General features: G+C 51.1%; 1 protein-coding gene across 9 annotated transcripts in view; it reads right to left on the minus strand.

Moving 5' to 3' along the window:
* Positions 1 to 4,766: 4,766 nt before the first annotated feature.
* The window catches only part of RUSC2 (RUN and SH3 domain containing 2), a 53,106-nt gene continuing 36,045 nt past the window's right edge, over positions 4,767 to 21,827 (minus strand). For 6 of the 9 annotated variants that reach the window (XM_042838422.1, XM_042838426.1, XM_042838425.1 and 3 more), the window contains 11 exons: positions 18,781 to 20,859; positions 16,071 to 16,850; positions 15,374 to 15,574; positions 14,086 to 14,229; positions 13,017 to 13,093; positions 10,277 to 10,451; positions 9,813 to 9,918; positions 8,720 to 8,766; positions 6,233 to 7,205; positions 5,769 to 5,939; positions 4,767 to 5,593 (listed from right to left, as the gene is read on the minus strand). In XM_042838422.1, the coding sequence (XP_042694356.1) occupies positions 5,413 to 5,593; positions 5,769 to 5,939; positions 6,233 to 7,205; positions 8,720 to 8,766; positions 9,813 to 9,918; positions 10,277 to 10,451; positions 13,017 to 13,093; positions 14,086 to 14,229; positions 15,374 to 15,574; positions 16,071 to 16,850; positions 18,781 to 20,752 (4,827 nt within the window). In that variant the 5' untranslated portion in view covers positions 20,753 to 20,859 and the 3' untranslated portion in view covers positions 4,767 to 5,412. The remainder of the gene's footprint in view (positions 5,594 to 5,768; positions 5,940 to 6,232; positions 7,206 to 8,719; positions 8,767 to 9,812; positions 9,919 to 10,276; positions 10,452 to 13,016; positions 13,094 to 14,085; positions 14,230 to 15,373; positions 15,575 to 16,070; positions 16,851 to 18,780; positions 20,860 to 21,827) is intronic. The other 3 variants (XM_042838428.1, XM_042838430.1, XM_042838431.1) reach the window with 3 other exon arrangements.

Raw genomic sequence — 21,827 nt, forward strand, 5'->3', positions numbered from 1 at the left:
CGAGGGAAATTCCACATATCAGAGAGGTCCCCCAAAAACCACATCTTCATGTTGCTCCCAGCACGATTCATCAGCCCATCGTCGTGCTAACAGCTCAGCTTCTCCAAAAGCCCTTCATTGCCCCATCTGAAACCTGGCAACATGGCTCACGCTATCAGGAAGTCCTCTACTTGCTCGTTCACCCTCCCATCACAACACTTCTCCTTGCTACACATTGGGAAAATTCTGAACTTGAGCACAACCATGCTCTGCTTCCCTTCCTCCCACAGCCATGGGCTGCAGCTGCGTGTTATGGACACACAAGGCAAAGCACATAATGCCAAGGCAGTGTGTGGACTGATTTCAGCACCTGGGACACAAGTGGCCCTGCTTTGTTGGGCTGGCAAATCCCCTACCCATGCCGAGGACCACATCCTGCCATGATACCAGCCCCAGGTGCCGCCCCATGCACTGGAGGTGACATGGGGACTGAATGTATCTCAGCACCTGCAGCTTGGCACCAGAGCCCTCCACTGTGAGGTCAATCCATAGAGCCCCTTCGCTTTTCACAGAATCACAGAATCACAGAATCACCCGGGTTGGAAGGGACCTCAAGGATCATGTAGTTCCAACCCCCCTGCCTAGCAGGGCCACCAAACACACACATTCAGATCAGGTTGCCCAGGACCCCGTCCAACCTGGCCTTAAACACATCCAAGGACGGGGCATCCACAACCTCCCTGGGCAGCCCGTTCCAGGGCCTAACCACTCTCCTTGTATAGAACTTCCCCCTAACATCCAACCTAAATCTTCCCTCCTTCAACTTCGATCCATTTCCCCTAGTCCTGCTGTTGTCAGCCCTTTTGAAGAGTTTACTCCCCTCCTGGGTGTAGGTTCCCTTCAGGTATTGATAGGCTGCAATGAGGTCACCCCGCAGCCTTCTCTTCTCCAGGCTGAACAAGCCCAGCTCCCTCAGCCTGTCCTCATAGGGGAGGTGCTCCAGCCCCCTGATCATCTTAGTCGCCCTCCTCTGGACCCTTTCCAAAATCTCAATGTCTTTCTTGTACTGAGGGCTCCACACCTGGACACAGGACTCCAGATGGGGCCTCACAAGAGCCGAGTAGCGAGGGACAATCACCTCCCTGTCCCTGCTGACCACCCCTCTCCTGATGGAGCCCAGGATCCCATTTGCCTTTCGAGCTGCCAGAGCGCACTGCTGGCTCATGTTCAGTCTCTCGTCCATCAGGACCCCCAGGTCCTTCTCTGCCGAGCTGCTCTCAAGGACCACTCCTCCCAGCCTGTGCGGGTGCCTGGGGTTCTTCCGGCCCAAATGCAAAACCTTGCACTTTGCCGTGTTGAACCTCATTAGGTTCACCCGAGCCCAGCCCTCCAGCCTGTCGAGGTCCCTCTGAATGGCATCCCTTCCTTCCACCGTATCAACCGCACCACTCAGCTTGGTGTCGTCAGCAAACTTGCTGAGGGTGCACTCAATTCCCTCATCGATGTCATTAATAAAGATGTTAAAGAGCACCGGTCCCAAGACAGACCCTTGGGGGACACCACTTGTTACCGGCCTCCACCTGGACATAGAGCCATTGACCACCACCCTCTGTCTGCGTCCTTTCAACCAATTGCTTATCCATCGGGTCGTCCACCCATCAAATCCACTTCCCTCCAATTTGGAGATGAGGATGTGGTGGGGGACCATGTCAAAGGCCTTGCTCAGGTCCAGGTAAATGACATCGGTCGCCTTCCCTTCGTCCACCAATGCCGTCACTCCATCATAGAAGGCCACAAGATTAGTTAGGCATGACCTTCATTGAGGCTTTTCATTGAGGATGATGTCTCCTCCACGTTCTTCATGCTCTGAGCTCCCAGTAACACTACAGACTTTTTTGGGGGGCAGATTTACAGCTCTCAGAGTGTCTGCTAAAGGATTGCTGGCTGCTCCTGCAGGGTCCTTGCTCTATTATCTTACTGAGCTTTGACATCCTATCTGCTCGATGCTATTTTGTGCCACCTGGCAGTGACTTTTGCTCTTAGAAGATCACCCTCTGTTTTGAACAGCTTCTGGCCCTGGCTGTCTTGCTGGCTCCCCTCTGCGTTTTGCTACCAGGAACTCAGAAAGGCTGCCCTACATCTTTGTAGGCTGCTGGGCATCGTGTGATCACACTGCTTCCTTTAGGGAGATCTTGCCCGAGTTTCCTCACTGCATGCATTTCCCCTTTCTGAAGCTGAGCAAGAAGCCACTGGACTGTTCAAACACTGAGATCATGAAGGGTCAGGGGTACAGAGCTCACTGCTGGGCATCTCTCAGTGGAGACCAGAGCTCAGCTCCCCATATTCCTCCCAGGCTTCCCTGCAGGGTGCTCTCAAGGAGTCCCAGCCCTCGTGGACATGCACCCTGTGTGGGGACTTCAGGATGCTCACAGCTCTGCCCTGCAGTGAACACGTCCCCTCAAATGTGGTTGAAAGGGGAAGCAGTGCAGAGCTGTGGCAGCCTCCCATGGGCCATGTGTCATGGTTCTATGTTTTTGTTTTTGTTTTCTTTATGGTTTCAGTATTCCACATCAAAACATCATGTAGTGTACGGGGCATTAAAGTGTCACTGCCCCAATCCCAGCTACCTATCCCTGTACATTACAGCAGTCATGGGATCTGGCCCTTCCGGGTGGGGGGGGTCGCTCTCTTGCTGCCTTGCAGTGGGTGCTGGAGGTGCTTTCCTAGCCGTTCCAAGCTTTTCAGGTTTGAATCGGTCCCGGGAACTCTCTCTCTCTCATCTTGTCTGATTTATTAATCTCAATTTCAATTAAATTGTATATATTGTGTTATTTTGTATTCCGATATCATAGTAAAATAAGTTTTCCTCCATAGATTGTTGCCGCTGCTCTTTTCCTCCCTTCCTTCCTTCCCATTTTTGTGGGACTGGGGTGGGGGGGAGGGCAGAGGCCTGTCGCCCCCTGTCACGGACATAGATTGATCTGATCAACTCCGTGACACCATGCTACCACAGAAGAAACCTCCTGGGGCTCGTTGTACTGATGGGGACATTGAGGCAGTCTGTGAAGGGCCAGATGAAACTCAGCCACATGGCAGCCGTGTGCTCAGCACTGGGACTGCCCTGCCCTGTGAGCATTCCAGCCCACAGGGTGCTGGGATCGGGTGCCTCCTCTCTTCCCAGGATCCTGCAGCCACCCCAGGGAGCTGCTGCATTGTTCCCAGTAGCAGGGACCCAGCTGTGGCCGCAGCCTCTGCCCCACAGATAAGTTGCATCCTGATGACCGCAGACCATGACTCCTTCCTGGGATAAGCACTGGCTGTGGAGGACACAGTCTCTCTTGGGTCAGTGCCTTTGTGCATGTCTCCCTGTCCAGGCTGACCCACCAGCGGGAGGCCTTCTCAGCCCATCCACCCCTCCCCACCCCCACAGGACTCTGCTGCTGCTTTCCTTCCTGCACAAACTCCAGACCCCAGGATGTTGGGCTGGGAATGAGCTTCAGCTCTCAGGATGCTGTGCATGGGGAATCCATTATAACTCTGCCCAGCCATGGCCATACAAGGGAGCAGCCCAGCACAGGGCATCACAGCCATGGGGACACCCCAGTTCCCAGCACTGCTGGCCCCAACCTGCGTGAGGGAAGCTATCATCTACCCTCTCTTTGCTCTTATAGCTACGATGCTCTCTGCCCACGATGCACGTTGAGCACAAGGAAGCCACATGAGGAGCAGAAGTCCCAGCTCTTCCACAGCCCTACGGCTGAAGCTCCCACCAGCCACTGCTGAATCACTCGTGCTGCCAGGATAAAGACTCCCCTGGGCTGCGTGCTGGCTAGGGGGGCATCCAGCTGCATCACCATCCTTGGGTATAAAGTATTACTTTTCAGAAAGGGTGGTCAGGCACTGGAATGGACTGCCCAGGGAGGTGGTGGAGTCACCGAGCCTGGAGGTGTTCAAGGAAAGACTGGATGTTGTGTTGAGGGACATGGTTTAGTGGGAGCTGTTGGGAATGGGTGAACGGTTGGACTGGATGATCTTTTAGGTCTTTTCCAACCTTGGTGATTCTATGATTCTATGATTCTGTAGGTAGGAGAAGGAAGGCATGCCAGCCTCGGGCAGTGACCTATCTCCTAGGGGAGAATCTATCTCACTCCGAAGGTCAGGTGCTGGCTGTGGCTGGAGACAGGACAAAGCACAGGCACCCCTCGTTCCCTTCTTGAAAACAGGGTGAAATGACAAGGCTGCAAAACAAGGGAGCTCAATCAGCACCTTTTAATTAATATGCATCATAAATAAAGAAATAAATAAAGGCGAGACACCTCGTTCTAATAGGGAAATACAAATTAAATATGGTGCAACGTCCGCTAAGCGATGTACAAGCAGGAGGTAACCTTGCAAGACCAGGGCCCCTCGCCATGGGGAAGCCAGCCCAGGCAAGACACCATGAGCAGCATCCGCCTGGCCAAGGCACCAAATACTGGCACGGACTTTCGCTAACACTGTCACCCACCCAGTGGCAGGTGAGGATCCCCACACCACCCCAAGAGCATGGCAAGGCAGGGACTGACTGACATTGCCTCTGCTGAGGAGCCCTGGACTCTCAGCAGCCCCTTGTGTTCACACGCAACACTTGTCCCCCAAACTCACACCACGGGGAGCATTTCCTATCCCCATCTCCCCCGCCGTTCCTGGTGGGAGCATGGCCCCCAAACCCCAAAAGCATCCCATCCCTAGCCCTGTCAGGGACCCTGCCCTCACCCCCCTTCCCTCCCCTCCCACCTTCCCTCCGCTGAGCACCCCAGGGCATCTGAGGCGACCTGCTCAGCACGGAAGGCACATCCCCACATCACCTATCTCTGCACAGGGTGGCACTACCTCACCTGGACCTACATCACACCGAACATCCACGTGCCTTCCTCACAACCCCACGCACCCTCGCTCTGCACACACACACACACCCCTTCCCTCCCAGGCCGAGGCCGGGCAGCATTGGCAGTGCACGGTGCTCCAACCCCGATAACACTGGGGTGCTGGAGGCTGCACGGCCACCCCTGGGAGGGGCCATTCTCCTGCACCCTGCAGTGTGAAACTGAGCCAGTACTTCTCTGGCAGGGATTGTTTCGATTCCTGCTACATACAAACCCGCCACCTATTGGTGCTGGAGATGGCATGGGGTGGAGGGGACTCTAACGGTCCCTGGTGTGGCTGCATGCACGGCAATGCCTGGCAATACGAGGTACAGCTTGCAGAAGGCTCCACGGGCCAGTTTGGCCTTTGGCAGCTGCACAAGGAGGAGCAAGAAGGAACCACCTACGGTTACTGTATTCTGTAATGGCAAGAAAGGTAAGAAACTAGCAAGAAGCTGTGTTTGCTTCTCTGGGCATCCCCAGAGGAGCCTCAGCAGCCCATGATACTGTGCTTGGCCTCTTAGCCATGTCAATAGTCCTCGTCCTCCGGGTGGGTCACGTACATGATGGGCACGAGTCCCTTCTCGGAGCCGAGACTGCACCGCAGCCAGTCACCATCCACCTTGGAGATGACCTGCAGGATATCCCCTTTGTTGAAGCTCAGCTGTCCTTCCTCGGTGGCAATGTGATGGCAAAGAGCTTTCACCTCACTGTGTGCAAGAGGAAGGGAGAAAGGGTGAGATCGTCACAGCATGCTCACCCCACTGGAGTCCAGGGACCACAGTGGGGTCAGAAATAAACCCCCGCCTCCCTCCCCTCTGCAGCAGCAGGCAGACCTATGACAACTTCCTCCCATTACAGCCCCAGTTACATGCCACCACTCACCAGGGAGGATTGGCACACAGTCCCCGGGCTGGCTGTGGTGCAGGTGACACTTCAGGAGGCTCTGGCTGGGTGGGTTCTGGCTCAGGGGCTGTTTCTCGCCACATGCTTGCTCCGACCTGAGCCACCAGCTGGAACACAGACTTGTCCAGGCTCAGCCAACCAGAGGGCAACCTGCAAGGATGAGACAGAAGCAGGCTGTGGTGAAGAAGCCGGTGTCTCATGGTAACGTCATGCCTTAGGGATCTGGACACACAGCATACACTGCAGTCCCCAGGCTTTTTCCATTCCAGGAGATCCAGCAACCTCTGGACACACCAGGTGTTACATATCTCTCTATTAACACACTACCTTTGATGTGTCACCACGGTGTAGCCCAGCAGTAGGCTATTTGCCTGACTCCCAACCACACTGCTCCAGCTCCAGCTTAACCAGTCCCTCCAGTCCCAAGCCACGTGTATTCCTACCTGTTAGGTTGCCTGGGCTCTTTCTGCACCTTCCTGGACCCAAACAAGTGTCCCCACTTGATGGGCTGGCTGCCCTCTGATGCGCTGGCACTGCTCTCTTCTTGGGGGGCTGCCGCTGCTCCCACTTTTAGCTGAGTCCCCATCTCCTTCTCCTTGCTGCGCTTCAGCTCTGTAACCACTGAGTCTGGGGGGCTGCCCATCCAGAAGGCCCAGCTCCGCTCCTTAACCTCTTCACCACCTGGCACGTGCTGAGGCTTCTCCACTGGCTCTTCCACAGTTTCAGGGCTCGGCCTTCTGGCAGCCTTGGGCTTCTCCTCCAAGCTGCCCTCAGCAATGTGGCAGGCTTCTGCTCCCTCCACTACCCCTTCACGCGGGGGTGGTGTCTCGTGGGACTCAGCTGAACTGGGCACGCCACTCAAAGCCTTCTTCTTCTCGTAACGGATGAACTTCGAGCCTTCAGTTGAGCCTTCAATGTAAATCTGAGAGCTCTGCATGAGCTGGTACCACCAGCCCGCCTGCTTGTCCTTCTTCCCTTCCCACATGCTCTCTCGCACCTTCCTTCGTTCTTCCTCTCTGTCCCCATCTCCGCAGGAGGCCCCCACTCCCTTGACCCTCTCACTTGCAGCTCGCTCAGGGCTGTGGCCTGGTGACATGCCGCCGTCTCTGCCACCCACTTTGCATGCTTCAGGGGCAGTGCTGCAGCCATCAGGATCCTCGCTGCTGCCCCGTGTCCTCATCAGCTGCAGGGTGGAGTGTGCGGAAAGCAGCAGGTCCTGCTTCACGCGCAGCAGCTCCTTTTGCTGCTGCTGCTCTTTGCCCATCTGCATCAGGTGGTGCTCAAAAAGGAGGTCCAGGTTGAAGGGCAGCAGTGAGAGAGGCTGCAGCAGGAGCAGGAGCTCCTCAAAAAGAGGCTGGCACACATTATGAGACAGGCATAAGAAGCCCACTGGTTGATAGTGCGCCAGGATGATATCTGTGGGGCAAGAGACACTGATTAGATGAGAGGCCCGTGAGACTTTGCCAAGCCACCAAGAAGCTACCGAGCAAAAGAGCTGAGTGCTGGTTTCTGATCTCATCCATGCCTGCAGTGTGAGACTCGGTACTGGGTCAGGGAGCAAACCGGTTAAGATCCTGCTTCCTGCAGCCAGTGTCTGCCTGCCAGGTGACACACTGGAACAATCATGCTAAGATAGGGTGCAAACAAAAAGCACCAAAGAGAGTCGGCACACTAAGATTGCCTTCTCCCACCTCCTGGATATGAAAGAGAAACTGAAGATGTGGGCCAGCACCAGTGTCCTATATGACACTGGTATATGACAGAGGTGCTCAGGACAGCAGAATGCAGCCTTTCCAAGGATCTAGCAGTGCTCAGCTGTGGATCCTAACAGAAAATGGACTGGTATTTATATTTGCAGCTATCACCCTACACTTCTTTTAGCTGCTTCCACACTGCTGTGCCACTAGCTTTATTGTCAACCATCATTCCCAGAGACAGTTTGGCACAGGATTTGTGTGCAGCAAGAAACATTTGTTTGCAGAAAGACGACAAGTGTGCACTGCAGTCAAGATTTGTAGCTTGTCTGCACGCCTAGCCTTCAGCAACCTAGTAGCCCTACCTCACACTTCAGCTTTTAATGTGGCTTGCACCAGACTGACCCAGATTTGCAAGGGCAGTATTCCACTCCAGAAAATCAGAGCACTTTCTCTTGTTACACTGCTCAGTACAAAAAGTACTGATCCAAAGAGAAGCACTAACTACACACAGATCTGAACAACGTCTGCTGTCAGCCCCCAAACCTGACAGAAAATACTGGACTGCAGTTAATGCCTGGGCTGAGCATGCACTGAGCCAGAAGCACTCTCAGGTAATTCAGCATGTCAAGGGTTTCTGCCTCCCTGTGCATTTAGCACTTATGCTGCTTCTAGGCTTCAGGCAGGTTGGTTATCTACACACTTCAGAAATACTTCTGGTTGGAAAAAAACCCAACAAAACCCAAAATGAAAACACCTCCCAGACAACGGATACATCAAGGAAAAACTGCTTTTTGTTTGGCAGAAGGTTTTCCTTTCTATTTCCCATGCTTGAAGGGTTTCAGGTAAGTGCTTGCAGCTCCACCCCTCCTCAGTGCTCTCAGGCACTGGGCAGGGGACAGGCACTTGGTAGGTCTAGACTGATCTTGAGAGTAGAGTGATCTGGATTGTAGGTGATAGCCCCGTGTACCAGCTGCATCAGGGAAGGACACAGTTACCAGATTCTCCACAGCTCAGGTGGAGGAAGCTGCATGGAGCTTTGGCATTCACCTTCCTCCCTTTAGCTATGCAGCCCTCCAGCAATACCAAGACTGCATACAGTATAATCCTTCAGTTCAGATCAAGAGGAAGCAGCACGGGCTGAGAAACCAGCAGGAGACAAACACGACATAGAGCTTAGATCTCTGCTGCATGATGTGCAGAATTTAGTCCTTCCTGCAGCGCACAGCCTCTTACCTTCATGGTTATAGAGGTGGTTGAACCAGAACTCCAGTGACCGGATACTGTAGGAATAATACACAGTCAGGTAGGAAGAAAAAAAATCATAACTCAACTCATCCCCTTCATCCTTGCTGTTCTAGAAGCGTGGCTGGAAAATGGCATTTACACAGCATAGCCTGGGAACATTAAGATCTACAGAAATGACTCACTTCCATCAGCGCACACTGACCACCCAGCCTGTCAACATCCTATCTGCTCTGCAATGAGACTCTGTGCAACTATAATACCTATCAGCCAGGCTTCCAGCAAATTTCCACACCACTTTGCTTCTGTGCCTTTGGCAGAGTTAAGTTTTACGAGAAATGTTCATATGGAAGGGACAAACCAATACAAATACAAGATCATTGCATCAAGCCTGAACCAAAATATGCTGGTGACCTGCACCAAGAAAGCTGGGCAAGCCTGGGTGGGGTGGGGTGGGGTAAGCAGGGCAAAGCTTGCTCTTAGGGTCCTGCCAACGTTTGGAGATGTTAGGGACTCCGCTGCCAGTGTCAAAGGTCTTTCTTATCACTGCAGACAAGCGAGGAAATACTATCCTGACAGGGCTTACCATGTCATAGGCACAGAGACAGAACTCCACTGACTTTTTGTGTTTAAAACTGACTGTTATATTACACTTCTCATCCAGCCTAGGAGGATCAGACTTGAGTCCTGTACCAGGGCTTTCTGAGAGTCATGCACTGGGATTCACTGCAACCCCAGGAAGCAGTGACACAACAGGGATTTTCAGGGATTTATGCATACGTTATGTTTATCCTTATGTGAAGCCTAACAGACTCTTTGCACCCAACCTTCTAGGGCCAGAACAAACTGACAACGTTATTCAGTGGGCTGCAGCCAGCCCATCTGAGCCTTGGCCTACTTAGGATAAGTTTTAATCTCTCTGGAGCTCCCTGAGGCTCACAGCTTCTAACTAATCTACCTTGGAGAGCTGCTTCCCAGGTTTCCTAAATCTTTCAATTGGCAACTCTGCCTGCTTGCAGACACAGAGCAACACCTGCTGCCAGCCCTGGTCAGTGCCATGCAGTCAGCCCAGAAGTACGCTTACTTGAGGAGGCCAAAGATGAACGCATTGAACCGCATGGTGTGGTTGGTGAGCTCCGTGTACTGGCTGATCTTGCTATAGAGGCTGTGCAGCAACTTGGTAGAGGGGCCTATGGTAAAAAAGTGAAACATTAGGATTTGTTGTGCTCAACAAAGCCAAAATAGCATCATGAGGTGCAGCACTCAGGCCAAGACTGACAGCCCTCCATCAGTCATCAGGATAAGTTCACTCCATTCCAACACCCCAGCTCTGCACAGGAGAAAATCCAAGGCGCAGACTGACACCTGAGAGCACACCTGAGAGCAACAAGGAGTGTGTGCACATTTTCTTACACATTGGTTAGCTCTGCCTTATACCTGTAGCTGTGCAGGGCTAAAGATGAAGGTACAGAAACAACCTGGAAACTCAACCTCCTTTCCTCAGAAAGGAAATTCTTTTTTGTTTTGTCTGTTGTTTTTTTTTTTTACCTAGTTGGGTGGATGCTTCCACCACGCTCCAGGGTATGTTCCTCCTCTGGCCAATAATCATGTCCAGGACGTAGGCCTTGAGCCCATCACTCAGGATGTCCCGGACAGCTGGGCACAGGTATTTCAGTATGAGATGCCCCACGTTGGGGCTCACAGAACTGTTCCCAAGTTTAGCCTAAGGAAGAAGAGACAATATGGAGAGGGTTGGTAATTGCTCTGCATGGTAAAACATATGCAAACAGTCCACACACCCACCTGCCTATTACAGACACCCAGGAGGCAATATCCAGGCCACGAAGAAGTTCAGCAGCTCCTTGAACAGGAGCTTTCCCTTCACCCCTGCTGCCTCAGGCACCAGTTCTGGTTTACTCTCTGCAAGGTCTACCCCAGGCTGAGATGAGGCAACAGCTTGGGAAAAGAATATCTCACTTGGAAAGAGGATGTTCCTGTTAGATGGGATGCCTAGTTCTCCCCACGGGTCTAACAAGGCTACAGCTGGAGGAAGGAAAGACATGGGGATTTTTCTGCTGCCACAGAAGATTTTCATGTTGCTATTTTAGAAGTAGGAAGTAGCAAACTTCCAGCACGGAGGGGTTAAGGAACACTTAACAGTGACAAGCTGAGCTATAATTCCCGAGGATTACTATAAATAAACAGAGCGAGGGCAAAAGAGCTGGACAGAGCCCAAAATGAGGTGAAGAAGCATCTAAAAGCCAAGCCTCAGCAGAATGGGGATATATTCTGCCGCATGCAATCCTTTAGCTGCCAAAGGTCAAGCCAAAGACGTCAGCCCCGGACCTTGCACATACTGGTAGTCCCAGGCAGTTTGTTCAGGGCACAGATTTTACCAGCTGAGCTGGAATTACACTGCCCAGTTGGCATGGGTCCACAAAGGTCCTGAACTCAAACTGAACTTCTTCGTCAGGAATAATCCTGCCAGATCCACTGAGCATCACAGCATCAGGGATGTGTGCTGCCTTTTGACAGGTGAATGCTCAGCCTTTGGCACACTGATGGAAAACTCAGATCAAAACCACAGCAGGTAAAGTAATGGGTGAATATTGCCACTATTCCCCAAAACAACACAGCAAGTACAGGAAAAACACTGTGAAGTTTTAAAAAACTGGAAATATAACCAGCTCCAGTTACACTTCACAGCAATCTCTGCATCAGCAACGTTGTAATGAGGGCCAAACTACCCTGGACTCTGTCATTAGACTGAATGAGCTTGGAACCTGTTCTAGTGAGGTTTCTCTTTGGGGATGGCACTCCTGGGCAGCTGTCATCTCCAAACAGTCACACCGCTGCCCCAGAGGCCCTGCAACTGAAGGAGACTATTCAGCTTTGAGAGGAGGCAGCACAAACAATGACGAGTATCACAGGACAGAAAACATTTCTGGGACAAACAAGCAACTTCATTCTGCCCGTGTTATTCCAGAAATGGGAGGTGAGAGAGACACAAACAAAGACAGTCCCATGAACAACCTAGGTACACTCTGATGTTAGTGGGTTTGTGGTAATGGCCTTAGGTAAAGATCATCTGCCCTAGATGAGCAAATGACTGATGCATTTTTTTATTATTATGAAGCCCTGTCATACATCAAGGGACTGGAGACACTGCGTTATGCTCTGCTACAGATGTCAGAACAGAATCAGAGGATGGATGGAGTAGGGAGACATAACTCTCCACTGTATGAGAAGAAAGAGCTGGGGTACTTCATCATACCATAAGTCCAGATAGCTTGGTATTCTCTCTCCTTAAGGACCGTAAGTAAGTACATAAGTGTCCTGATTTCAGCTGTGACAGAGTTTTGGGTTTTTTTTCTTCTATGCATCTGGTATGATGCTGTATTTTGGCTTTGGGAGAAAATCAGTGTTGATAACACACTGATGTTCTGGCTGTTGCTGAGCAGTGCTGCACAGAGCTAAGGATGTTTCAGCTTCTTGTACAGTCCTGCCAGCGGAGAGGCTGAGGAGGGAATTGTGAGGGGACAGAACCAGGACAGCTGACCTAAACTGGCTAAAGGGATATTTCATACTACATGACATCATGCAAATGAATTTCAAAACTGAAGGGGATTGACATTTGTTGTTCAGGAACCAGGTAGGCACTGGTCAGGAGGTGACAAGCAGTTGCATTGTGCATCACCTGTTTTGTAAATGTATACATAATTTCAATTAATGTTATTATTTTCCATTTCTCTTCCTTTTCTGCCTTGGTAAACAGCAGTGGTTATATTTTATCTCAACCCATAAGTTGTACTTTGTGGGTTTTTTTCATTTTTTTCCCCCCAGTTCTCTCTCATCCCAATGGGAGAGGGGAGTGAGTGAACAACTGTGTGGTACTTAGCTGCCTGCTGGGTTGAACCACAACAAGAGACACTCTCAGAAGAGTAATGCTAATGCTCTCCTTGCCTACAGCTAATTACAACTCAGGAACTACCTAAGGCAGACATGATTCCTATGTGTTTAGTAGACATCAGCAAATTTCCCTTCCCTTCATTTTTCCAATCTTTCCTTAAACACGTGTAGCATTAGCATCCTTGACATGGAGCAAGAACTGTTGCACATTTACTGTCTGCTGCATGATGCCCTACCAACTGCTTTTGTTTTGTTGTTCCTACTAGCTTTATCTGATACGCCTTAATGTTTGAACTGCAAGAGAATGAAGAAACAGCCTTTTTCCATCCTCTCCCTGTCACTTACAATGGTAAGAAAGCATAAGAAAAACAAGACTTACCTTCACACCTGGATCCCTGCTGGTTCCAAAGTGAGCCACAATCAGGTCAACAGCAGTGTTGATTGCCTTCACCAGACCTAGAGGGAAATGCAGAGTCAGAGCTGCTTCTAGGACAGACCCAGACCAAACACTTGACAAAGAAATGGGCATTAGATACAGCATTTCCAGGCCATGTCAGCAGAGGTTCCTCCTCTGCCAAAACCATGCAGAACCCCTCCTGAATCCTCAGCAAATATATCTGTGCTGGTTCCAACACTCATGTATCAGCCTGACAGTTCAACAATCTTTAGAAGAGGCTGAAGGACAAGACACCCTGTCGATATTCCCACAGTACGTGGAAACATCACCTCCACACACCACCTCTTGAGGGACCAGGGACAGGCTCTGAGGCAAAGACAGGGCAGAATCAACATATTTAGCAGCTATGTAATGATCACTAACAAGGCAGTAGTGGATAATCTGACATCTGCATCAGCATGATGCAAGAATAGTAGTGGGACAGGGGAGAAGCTGCCATGTAGCAGACACCAACACATAACTGATAAAGGCATAGGAGCCTTTCTGCACATCCCTCGTCTCTGACAGGACACAGAAGCAGCTGTCAGCAGTCATCACAGTGACATCTTGGCCTGCTTTGACATCCTTTTGCCCGCTCTGTTATATACACTGTATTCACCATAGAGCCCCAAAAGACCTAAATGACTAAAACTCAGGCTAGCCCCTCTGCAACACCACACAGATCCACAGTTTACGCTTGTATACTGAAATGGGATGGCAGCATGCTGTGCCATAGGTTCATGCTCCTCTGCCAGCCTGCTCTCTTTACTTTCTTGTGGTTTCTTCTCATCATACTTCCTGGTACAAGTAGATGGTATGCATTTTTAGCATATAGTGTGGTGCAAGGAAAATGAACATGTGCTGGCTGTTCAGAGGAACATCTAGTTATGATACTACAGCAGAAAAGGGCAGGAAAGAAATCATTATGCCTACAGAGACAGAGAGAAGCACTGTTCACCTTATGCTGTGCTACGTTCCATTCTCCAATGCCCCAAGAGACACATGGACTCACCCTTCTTCTGCAGCAAGTCAATAGAGATGGACTCTGTGTTGCCATCAGGGGAGAGACAGAACTCAGCAGGGGGTTTCTCAGCTAGTGAGAAGTAGTCAGGGAAGAAGTCGGTGTAGGTAAGTTGGAGTTGCCTCATAGACTGTCCTGCATGGTCAAAACAGGGGGGAAAAAGAGTTAAATTCAAGCCCTTATACCAAAGCCTCTCCCATATAGTTTGCTTTTCCTAGAAGCAAGCTGCACCAGGAGTCTTCCCACCTGTCTGACCAAGACTGGACCAGCAAGGCTACTGGTTTGCTACTCCCCCCAGAAACAGTATGCATGTTCAGCCCCACAGCTGAACTCCATAACTGACCCAGCATGTAGCTCCAGCTTGGCTGGGAATCTGCAGGCACTGGAAGATGCTGAGGGACGTGCTGAAGAAAATCTCAGTGTACCATGCTCAGGGCTGCAGTGCAGGTAGCTGCAGCAGGAATGTAAGCTGATCAGAAGGAGCACACAGAATCCCTTCGTGGGACACAGGCATTCACAGGCAATAAACATCGTGCCTTCTGCTTAACCCCTGGGAGGGACTCTGTTTTCAAGGGGAGACTTCTATGAGTGCTCTTTCATAATGCTTTATTTTCCTACAGACTGCTTCCTCAGGTCCATGTCAGGCATTCTCCCACAAAAGAGGGGTGGAGAAGCTGCTTGGGTTGGCAGAGGGAGGTGAAGAGCTTTGGAGCTGACCATGAGAATACTCTCTCTCTCACATACCCTACTGCTTCTCCTGAGGACTCTCAAAGCTTCAACCAAAAGCAGCTCACTCCCCTCTGTCCTTCTTGCACTGTTTTTGGAGAACCGGGAAGACCTTAATGGCAAAGCATGGACAAGCTGCCCCGTGAGAGCTACAGCCCAGTATCTAGCACGCTGATGTGGCTGGTGCAGATGAGCAGACACTGCAGCGCACAGACACAAGATCCTCAAGGGCCACCACATGGATTGTGAGACATGAACTATAAGCTGGAAACAGCCCTGAAGCACTTTCTGAGGTTTGAGCTGTCCCTTCAGTCCAGCCCAGAGCCAGCCCTAACTGCTCTCAGCTCATGGAGAAGAAGAGAGGCTCCAGGATTTGTACCCACCAGTAAGCAATTTTCACCTTCCTCTTGTACACTACTGCCCTACTGCCAGTAGAAGCATCGACACTACTTCTCACAGCATGCAGACTGGTGATGAGGTCTGGCACAGCTGGGACACAGAACCTGAGCCCTGAAGTCACCCCCGGACCCAACAGCAGAAGCGCGGTGCGCACCATTCAGCTTGCAGTGGAAATGGCTGGTGTTGAGAGTGCCAGGAAACTCAAAGATGGGATTCCCTCGGTTCAGCCGGGGCTCTTGCTGCCTCCTGTCTAGGCTGCTGGCTAAGCTGGGCAGCCCTGAAACACGGTCCAAGCCCAGGGGATTCCTCCGCCTGTACTCTCGCCACTTCAGTGCTTGAGGGGAGAGGTGGTTCGCTACAATGCCGCGGGCAGCGTGTACCAGGTGGAAGGACATGAGCAGACAGGAGGACATGGAGGGCAAACAGAGGGAGAAGGACGACAAGGAAGAAAAACAGAGAGACAGCAAGTTAGTTGAAGTCCAGTGGCATTTCAGGACATTAGCACATATATACAGAGGAAGGTGGTGGCCATAGCCAGGCACAGTAGGGCAGGAGCCTGAGTAACCCGGTGGCTGTAGGCACAGGGAGGGCAGATTCAGGGTGCCAGCACCTGGCATGGGGAATGTGAGGATCAGGGTCCCCCTCTGGAAACACTGTGTAGGAGGCAGGACTGAAGGAACACACTATCAGCACACAGGCAGAGTGATGAGGGGAGCTATTGGGTGCCACAGCACTCAGACTCAATTTTGGCCCAGGTTGTGGCTGTAGGAAGGACACTGTTACGGTGAGCATTCACCATCAAGGAACTGGAGATGTTCTCCACCAGCACACACCAGTGGATGGGTACCTACCATTGAGGGGCCGTCCTCCCATGCTGCTCAGCGGACCAGAGCTGCTGGTCTCACTGCCATGCCTCCAGCGAGGATCCGCCTGGGCTCCCACTCGGCTCATCGGCACGCTACTCAGAGAAAGGGGCAGCAGGGACCTGCCGTGGAGTCGGTACTCAGAGAACGGTGGGCTTGGCTCCAGAGGTGCCTCTTTCTTGGGAACAGGCCTGGGGTTCTCATTTTGCCTCGGTGCATCAACTTTGGTGACTTGAGTGGGCTGCATGGCACTGACAGCAGGGGAAGACCTGGTGGGAAGCAGGCTGGCAGAGATGGGGCAGGACCTGCTCCTGGGAGGCTGGCTTTCTCCACCTCGCTCAGTGGTGGGTGAGGAAGAGGAGTCCATGCTCTGAAAGAAAGGCACGTTGCATCGCACAGGAGAGTAACTGCCCAGAGGGGATGGCCGTGTTGTCTCTGGGGCGGTCTTCTTGATGCAGCCATCATTAAGAGAGGCAGCTCCATCTGCTGAACGCTGGGTCAGGAGCACACCATGGGCTTGGGCCCCAGCCACTGCCGACTGCTCTGCCAGGGCGGCAGAGTTCTGGGAACTGGAGATCTGCTGGCTTGCAGGTCGGTTGCTGGATAAGCTGTAAAGTTGGGAAAGACTGGAGGCAAAATGGCTGTGCAGAGCACGGGCCTTGGGTGGCTTGCTGAAATGGTGCTGGAAAACGAAAGGCTGGATGGGCAGTGTTGTGGGACGCTGGTCCTTGCTGTAGCGTACCACAGGCTTGCTGTCTGTGCCTCCACCTTTAGGGAGAAAAAAGGGGACAGTATGTGAGGGCAGGCAAAGTGACAGTCATCTTGAATATGGTGGATCACTGGAAAAAGAGAATGTGCTCTCAGCTACTGGAGGAAGAGGATGAGCTAAAGACCAGTGCCAAAAAACGAGTGGTTCAAGTCTGAACCAGTCACACACATCATGAACTGGCAGGGTGAGGACACGTGCCTTCAAATGAAGTTTCCAGCTGTTGACAGCTGTCTTGAAGAGTAAAGCACTGTACTGAGGGTTTCTCTCTCCTGGTCCAGCTTCCCACCCTTTCCACATTCCTTCATCCCAGACAGCAAAAGCCATGGCCTCAGGCACCTGCCTCTGCTCAGACAATGCCCAAAGACAGAGCCCTAATGCACTGCAGTACAACAGAATTTTATGTATTAAAGGACTGCTTCCTCTCACAAGTGCTGGGAACTCACCCAACCTGCCACAAGTATTACGAGCACCACAGGTGTTAATCCAAGCATTCCCCACTCTCCATGGGGTGTGCTTGTCCTCCTTCCCTATAGCTAGCATTTAGCAAGGCTTGCTTTCTCTCTGGTTCCTTATCAGACCATCCAGGTTTGCATGCTGCTTTGAGCTGGAGGTGAGGCAGCTCTTCTCCAACTGCTGGCAGGAGTTCTCAGTACAGCTCTAATTACAGCCACGCTGTTTTGGTGCACAGGAAAGTAGTGCAGACAGGGATATAGGATATACTGCTCTGAGAGCTTCTGCTTGCCTGTTCCTCCCACTCCCTAAGTAGCTCCTGCTCCGTCCAAGCATTCTCTCTGCAACTCAGCTGCTCCCATGGCTGCCTTCTCTCAGCAGAGATTTGCCTACCCTGCCATCCTGCACTAAGTGCAAGCTAAACGCTCAAAAAAACCAATCCAGGATAATGACAAAAAAAAAATATCTTGCTCCATTGGTCAAAATCTCTTTCATACCTGCACTCAAGTGCTCTTTCAGTCCCCTGCTAGAAATCTGCAGTGCATCAAATGGCACATCCTTGGCATATCAGAGGCTATTTACTGCAGCAGCCTGGTCAGAGAGCCATTTTGGACTGGCTTTTACTTGTGAAACAAATACAATAACTGTCTAGAGCAGAGAGAGAGGACTCCTGCCATGCTGGAGAAATGGCCGTACCTTAACCACTTATGGAACTGTTACACAGCTTTCTCACCAGAACACGTAACGTCAAGATCAACGTGAAAAGCAATCAGGTACTACAGGCTTTCCACAGAAGGTGCAGGGAAAACTACCCTGGCAACAGAGGTCATGTGCCCTTCCAGAAGAACCTCTGCTGCAGTTCTACATACTGTGAGAAACAGCCAGAACATTCCAGGCAAAGACACACAGATTCTCTAATCCCTTTAGGGCTCATACGGTAAGTGCTGGCAGAGACTGAGCCACACATCAAGAAGAGATGATTGATTGTGTCACTTCCCTCCCCAGCTCTATGTCAAATAAATTCAAAAAAGAAAGACTGGAAAAGTACTCAATGGTTTCTCTTTGCTTTGTCTGCTTGGAACTTGGCTCTGCCAAGTATCAGTGAACCTCTGTCTTGGGAGCTAAGGGGAGATCATGGACTGAGGAAGTACCAGGCCCTAGAAAGAGGTCAGAATGAGATAAACCTCCAAGCTGCACATTCTCTAAGTGCTAATGTAATTTCCTCCCTTACATGCTATTACAGGTTTGCATAAAACCTTAATTTTCTAAAGAAATAGAAGGACAAGCTACATGCACTGATCTAGGTCTGAAATAAGCACATCAGAACTTTGTCCCAGAGACTAGAAGGCTTGGAAACAAACTGCACAGGCAGACAGTCTCCCACTACCAAGCAGGTTCCTCTACTGCTTCCCTCTAGTCCCAGACAGTAGTTTTTTGTTTTTTTATTACTTCTCCGTTCTGCCTAGTTTGGCTCCTTACCGTCTGCTCGAGCTCTAACATCTCTCTGTCCATGGCCACTGGTAGAACTACCTGAGAAGTTGGCATCTGCCTCCGTCAGCAGGGTGAGAGAGGCTTGCTCACCTGCCCCATGCCCACTGGGGACGGTCTCATTGGGTCCCGAGTCTCTGGTGGAACACACAGCCTGTCTGTCCCCAAAAGGGTGATTCAAACAGAAGCCCTCGCAGCTTCGGTTCAGGCCATGGATGAAGGGCATGGGTGGGAGACTCTGGCTGCGGTGAGCTCTTTCTTCAAGGAAGGTTGGGCAGTCCCGCTGTGCCTCAGGGATAGGGGAGAACTCCAAGGAGGAATCTCCACTGCACCGGAGTGGTGGCGAGGTGCTGTTCTTTTTCCTGCCTTTAGCAAGTTCAGCAAAAGATGTCACTCGCTTTGGTGGGGAGCTCTGAATGGGTATTGCTGGGCTTTCACTCAGCTTAACTGGACAGCTCACCATACGCTCCAAAGACCCCAGCCTGTTGCCAGGACTCCGGTCCAGGTTCTGATCATAGCTTCTGGAGCGCTGCCGGCTTGTGTTGAGGTTAGGTGGCGACACGTTCACATAGACCTGACCCTCAATCATGTTCTCTGTGGTTTCTCCCTTTGTTTCCTCTTCACTGCACTCCACACTGCCTTCTTCTTCTCTTAGGTCAGGCCTTCTAAAAAGATAGTATTCAGTGGGCTGAGCTGGGCTGCCTTTGGTCTGGTCTTCTGAGCAACTAGTTATGGAAGATCCTGCAGGGCTGGGAGATGACTGGGAAGACAAGTCACACGTGACTAGCTTATAATAATTCTGAGTAGCCACAACAAGCCGTGCTTGGCTCTGGAAGCAGGCAGTGAGGTCTGAGCTCTCTGAAGTGCAAGGCTCACAGTGGAGGTGGTAGGAGTTGCAGTTAGCATCAAGAACAGGTGAGGAAGAACGGTGACACTCACATGTCTTCCCTGAACTCTCCGGGTGATGCGACTCACAAGACATCTTGGATTCTGTGGGTGATGAATGCAAATCCAAGTAAAAAGCTCCTGTGTCTGAGTGGCTGCAGAAGGAAGAGTCACAGGACAGGTTGGCTGAATTCAGGTTAGATCGAGAATGGCCATTCATTTTATTGTAGAGAGCACTGAAGTTCACCAGCACTCCATCAGAGCTGTTGCAAGAAGAGTCACTGATGTAGCCCATCTGCTGATCAATCACTTCAGACTGACTTGATGAACTGTAGCAGCGACAGTGTTGGAGCTCTGAGCTGGAACAGCTGCACGTCCGGCTATGCAAGGTATCATGATTCCTCAATGATTCACCTGCATTTTGATTCCACTCCTGGTCAACACCATCGAAGGAGAAGCTGGAGGAGCTGCCACGATTGCAGCTGCATTCATCCAGCTCCATGCGTTCTGTGGCCTGGTGGCACCGGTTCGCATTGTTCCTCTTCTGAATGTCATCACTGCTGATTTTGTCTTCTTGCCCATCTACCACACCGGATCGGCTTGCCATGTTCCAGGATTTCACAATGTGGTTGGAGTCGTGGAGGTGGAACGGGGGCAACGCCAGCTCATGCAGATGAAAGGGAGGTTTGCCACCCACAAGGGAGTTGTGAAGGTGGAAAGACTTTTGACCCAAGTCATCCCCAAAGATGCCGAGATCTTCACCCTCGGTCAGTAAGAAAGGGTTGTGTCGCTTACTGGCACTAGGGACAACCAAGTCCCTTAATTTGCCTTCTTTGCTGTCTGAGGCCTCTGCTGAGGCTTCGGAGGCCTGGAGAAAGCTGCTGTACACCAAGGAGTCGGTCTGTGAAAGGTCTCTTTCTGGAAGGGTAGAGGTGCGTGTAATGCCAAGATCTGGCTGACAGAAGGGGTTGGTCCTTTTGTTCACGGAGCAGCACTGTCTATCAGGGACCTGGCAATGCACAAGAGGAATGTGATGGACAATCAGCGTCTCGCCAGTCAGCTTTGGTGGACTATCCATGGTGAGGAATGCTCTTCAGGATATCAGTTAAACTGTTGCTACCCATGGACCAGTGCGGCTGCACATGAGAGACAGGTAGGACACTTCTCATGAGGGAATTCAGATACCTAGAGAGAGACAGAAATGCAAAGAAAGTCACTTTTCAATTAAGGCAGTGAGTATTTGAAGCCTCCCTTGTTTGATCAAAGACTTTATAATCTCAGTGGTGTTCTTTGTCAGCACAAGCGTCCCAGCGTAAGGTTCCGAGCAACCTTTCCTCAGGGGAAGCATTACAAAACAAGACAAAAGTGCCCCTTTCCATCCAGTCTCCTGGGACTACCCTTGTGCTTTCAGCTGACACTTCTCAAACTTCTGTGAGGTAACTTATTTCACTCAAGTGGCCAAAGAACTGCACAGGCTTTGGGTCAAAGGAAACCCTCAGTGCTGATGGTGCCCACTGCACATGCACAGGAAAACCTAACGCTTACCTCCTCATTCAGATATTTAATGTATTTCACAACAGGACTGCTGTTACAATGTGCAGACCCAGGATTCACACAACCAGGACACTAAGAGGTCAACACCTCATGTTCAGTACATAACAGTCTGTCATAAGGCTAGAGGAAGATGTTCATCAGCATGAGACAGGAGAGCAGGGAACATATTCATTTCTCTTTCCCCAGCTGTCCTTGAGGACCAAACAGCAAGAGCTTTCAGAGCAGTCTGGAGAGTGTTTTCCTTTTTGCATTCTCATCTACATTTCAGAGAAATCAATGCAGAGAACATCAGGGAAGGGCAGCTAAGGCACCGTGGGGAGGGAGAAACCTCAAAAAAAAACCAGTGACCCAGGGTGATCTTGAGGGATGCAAAACTAAGTTAAGGGTCTCATATATCAATCTCTTGTTTTGGAAACCCTGGACTGAACATCCTTGATCAGCAGTTCATATTCCACATCCCATCCAGGCATCCTCAGGGCTCACAGCATCCTGGCACGGCACACTGCAATCTCTGGTCACCAGGACCTTAGATCTGCTGCCATCGCTATTAGCCTTCAAAGTGACAGTAACAGTATCTGAGTCTTTATCTACATAAACCC

This window comes from Centrocercus urophasianus, unplaced genomic scaffold (genome assembly GCF_019232065.1).
Source record: "Centrocercus urophasianus isolate 14NV4802_14NV808 unplaced genomic scaffold, USGS_Curo_1.0 seq_8, whole genome shotgun sequence".
Lineage (NCBI taxonomy): Eukaryota > Metazoa > Chordata > Aves > Galliformes > Phasianidae > Centrocercus > Centrocercus urophasianus.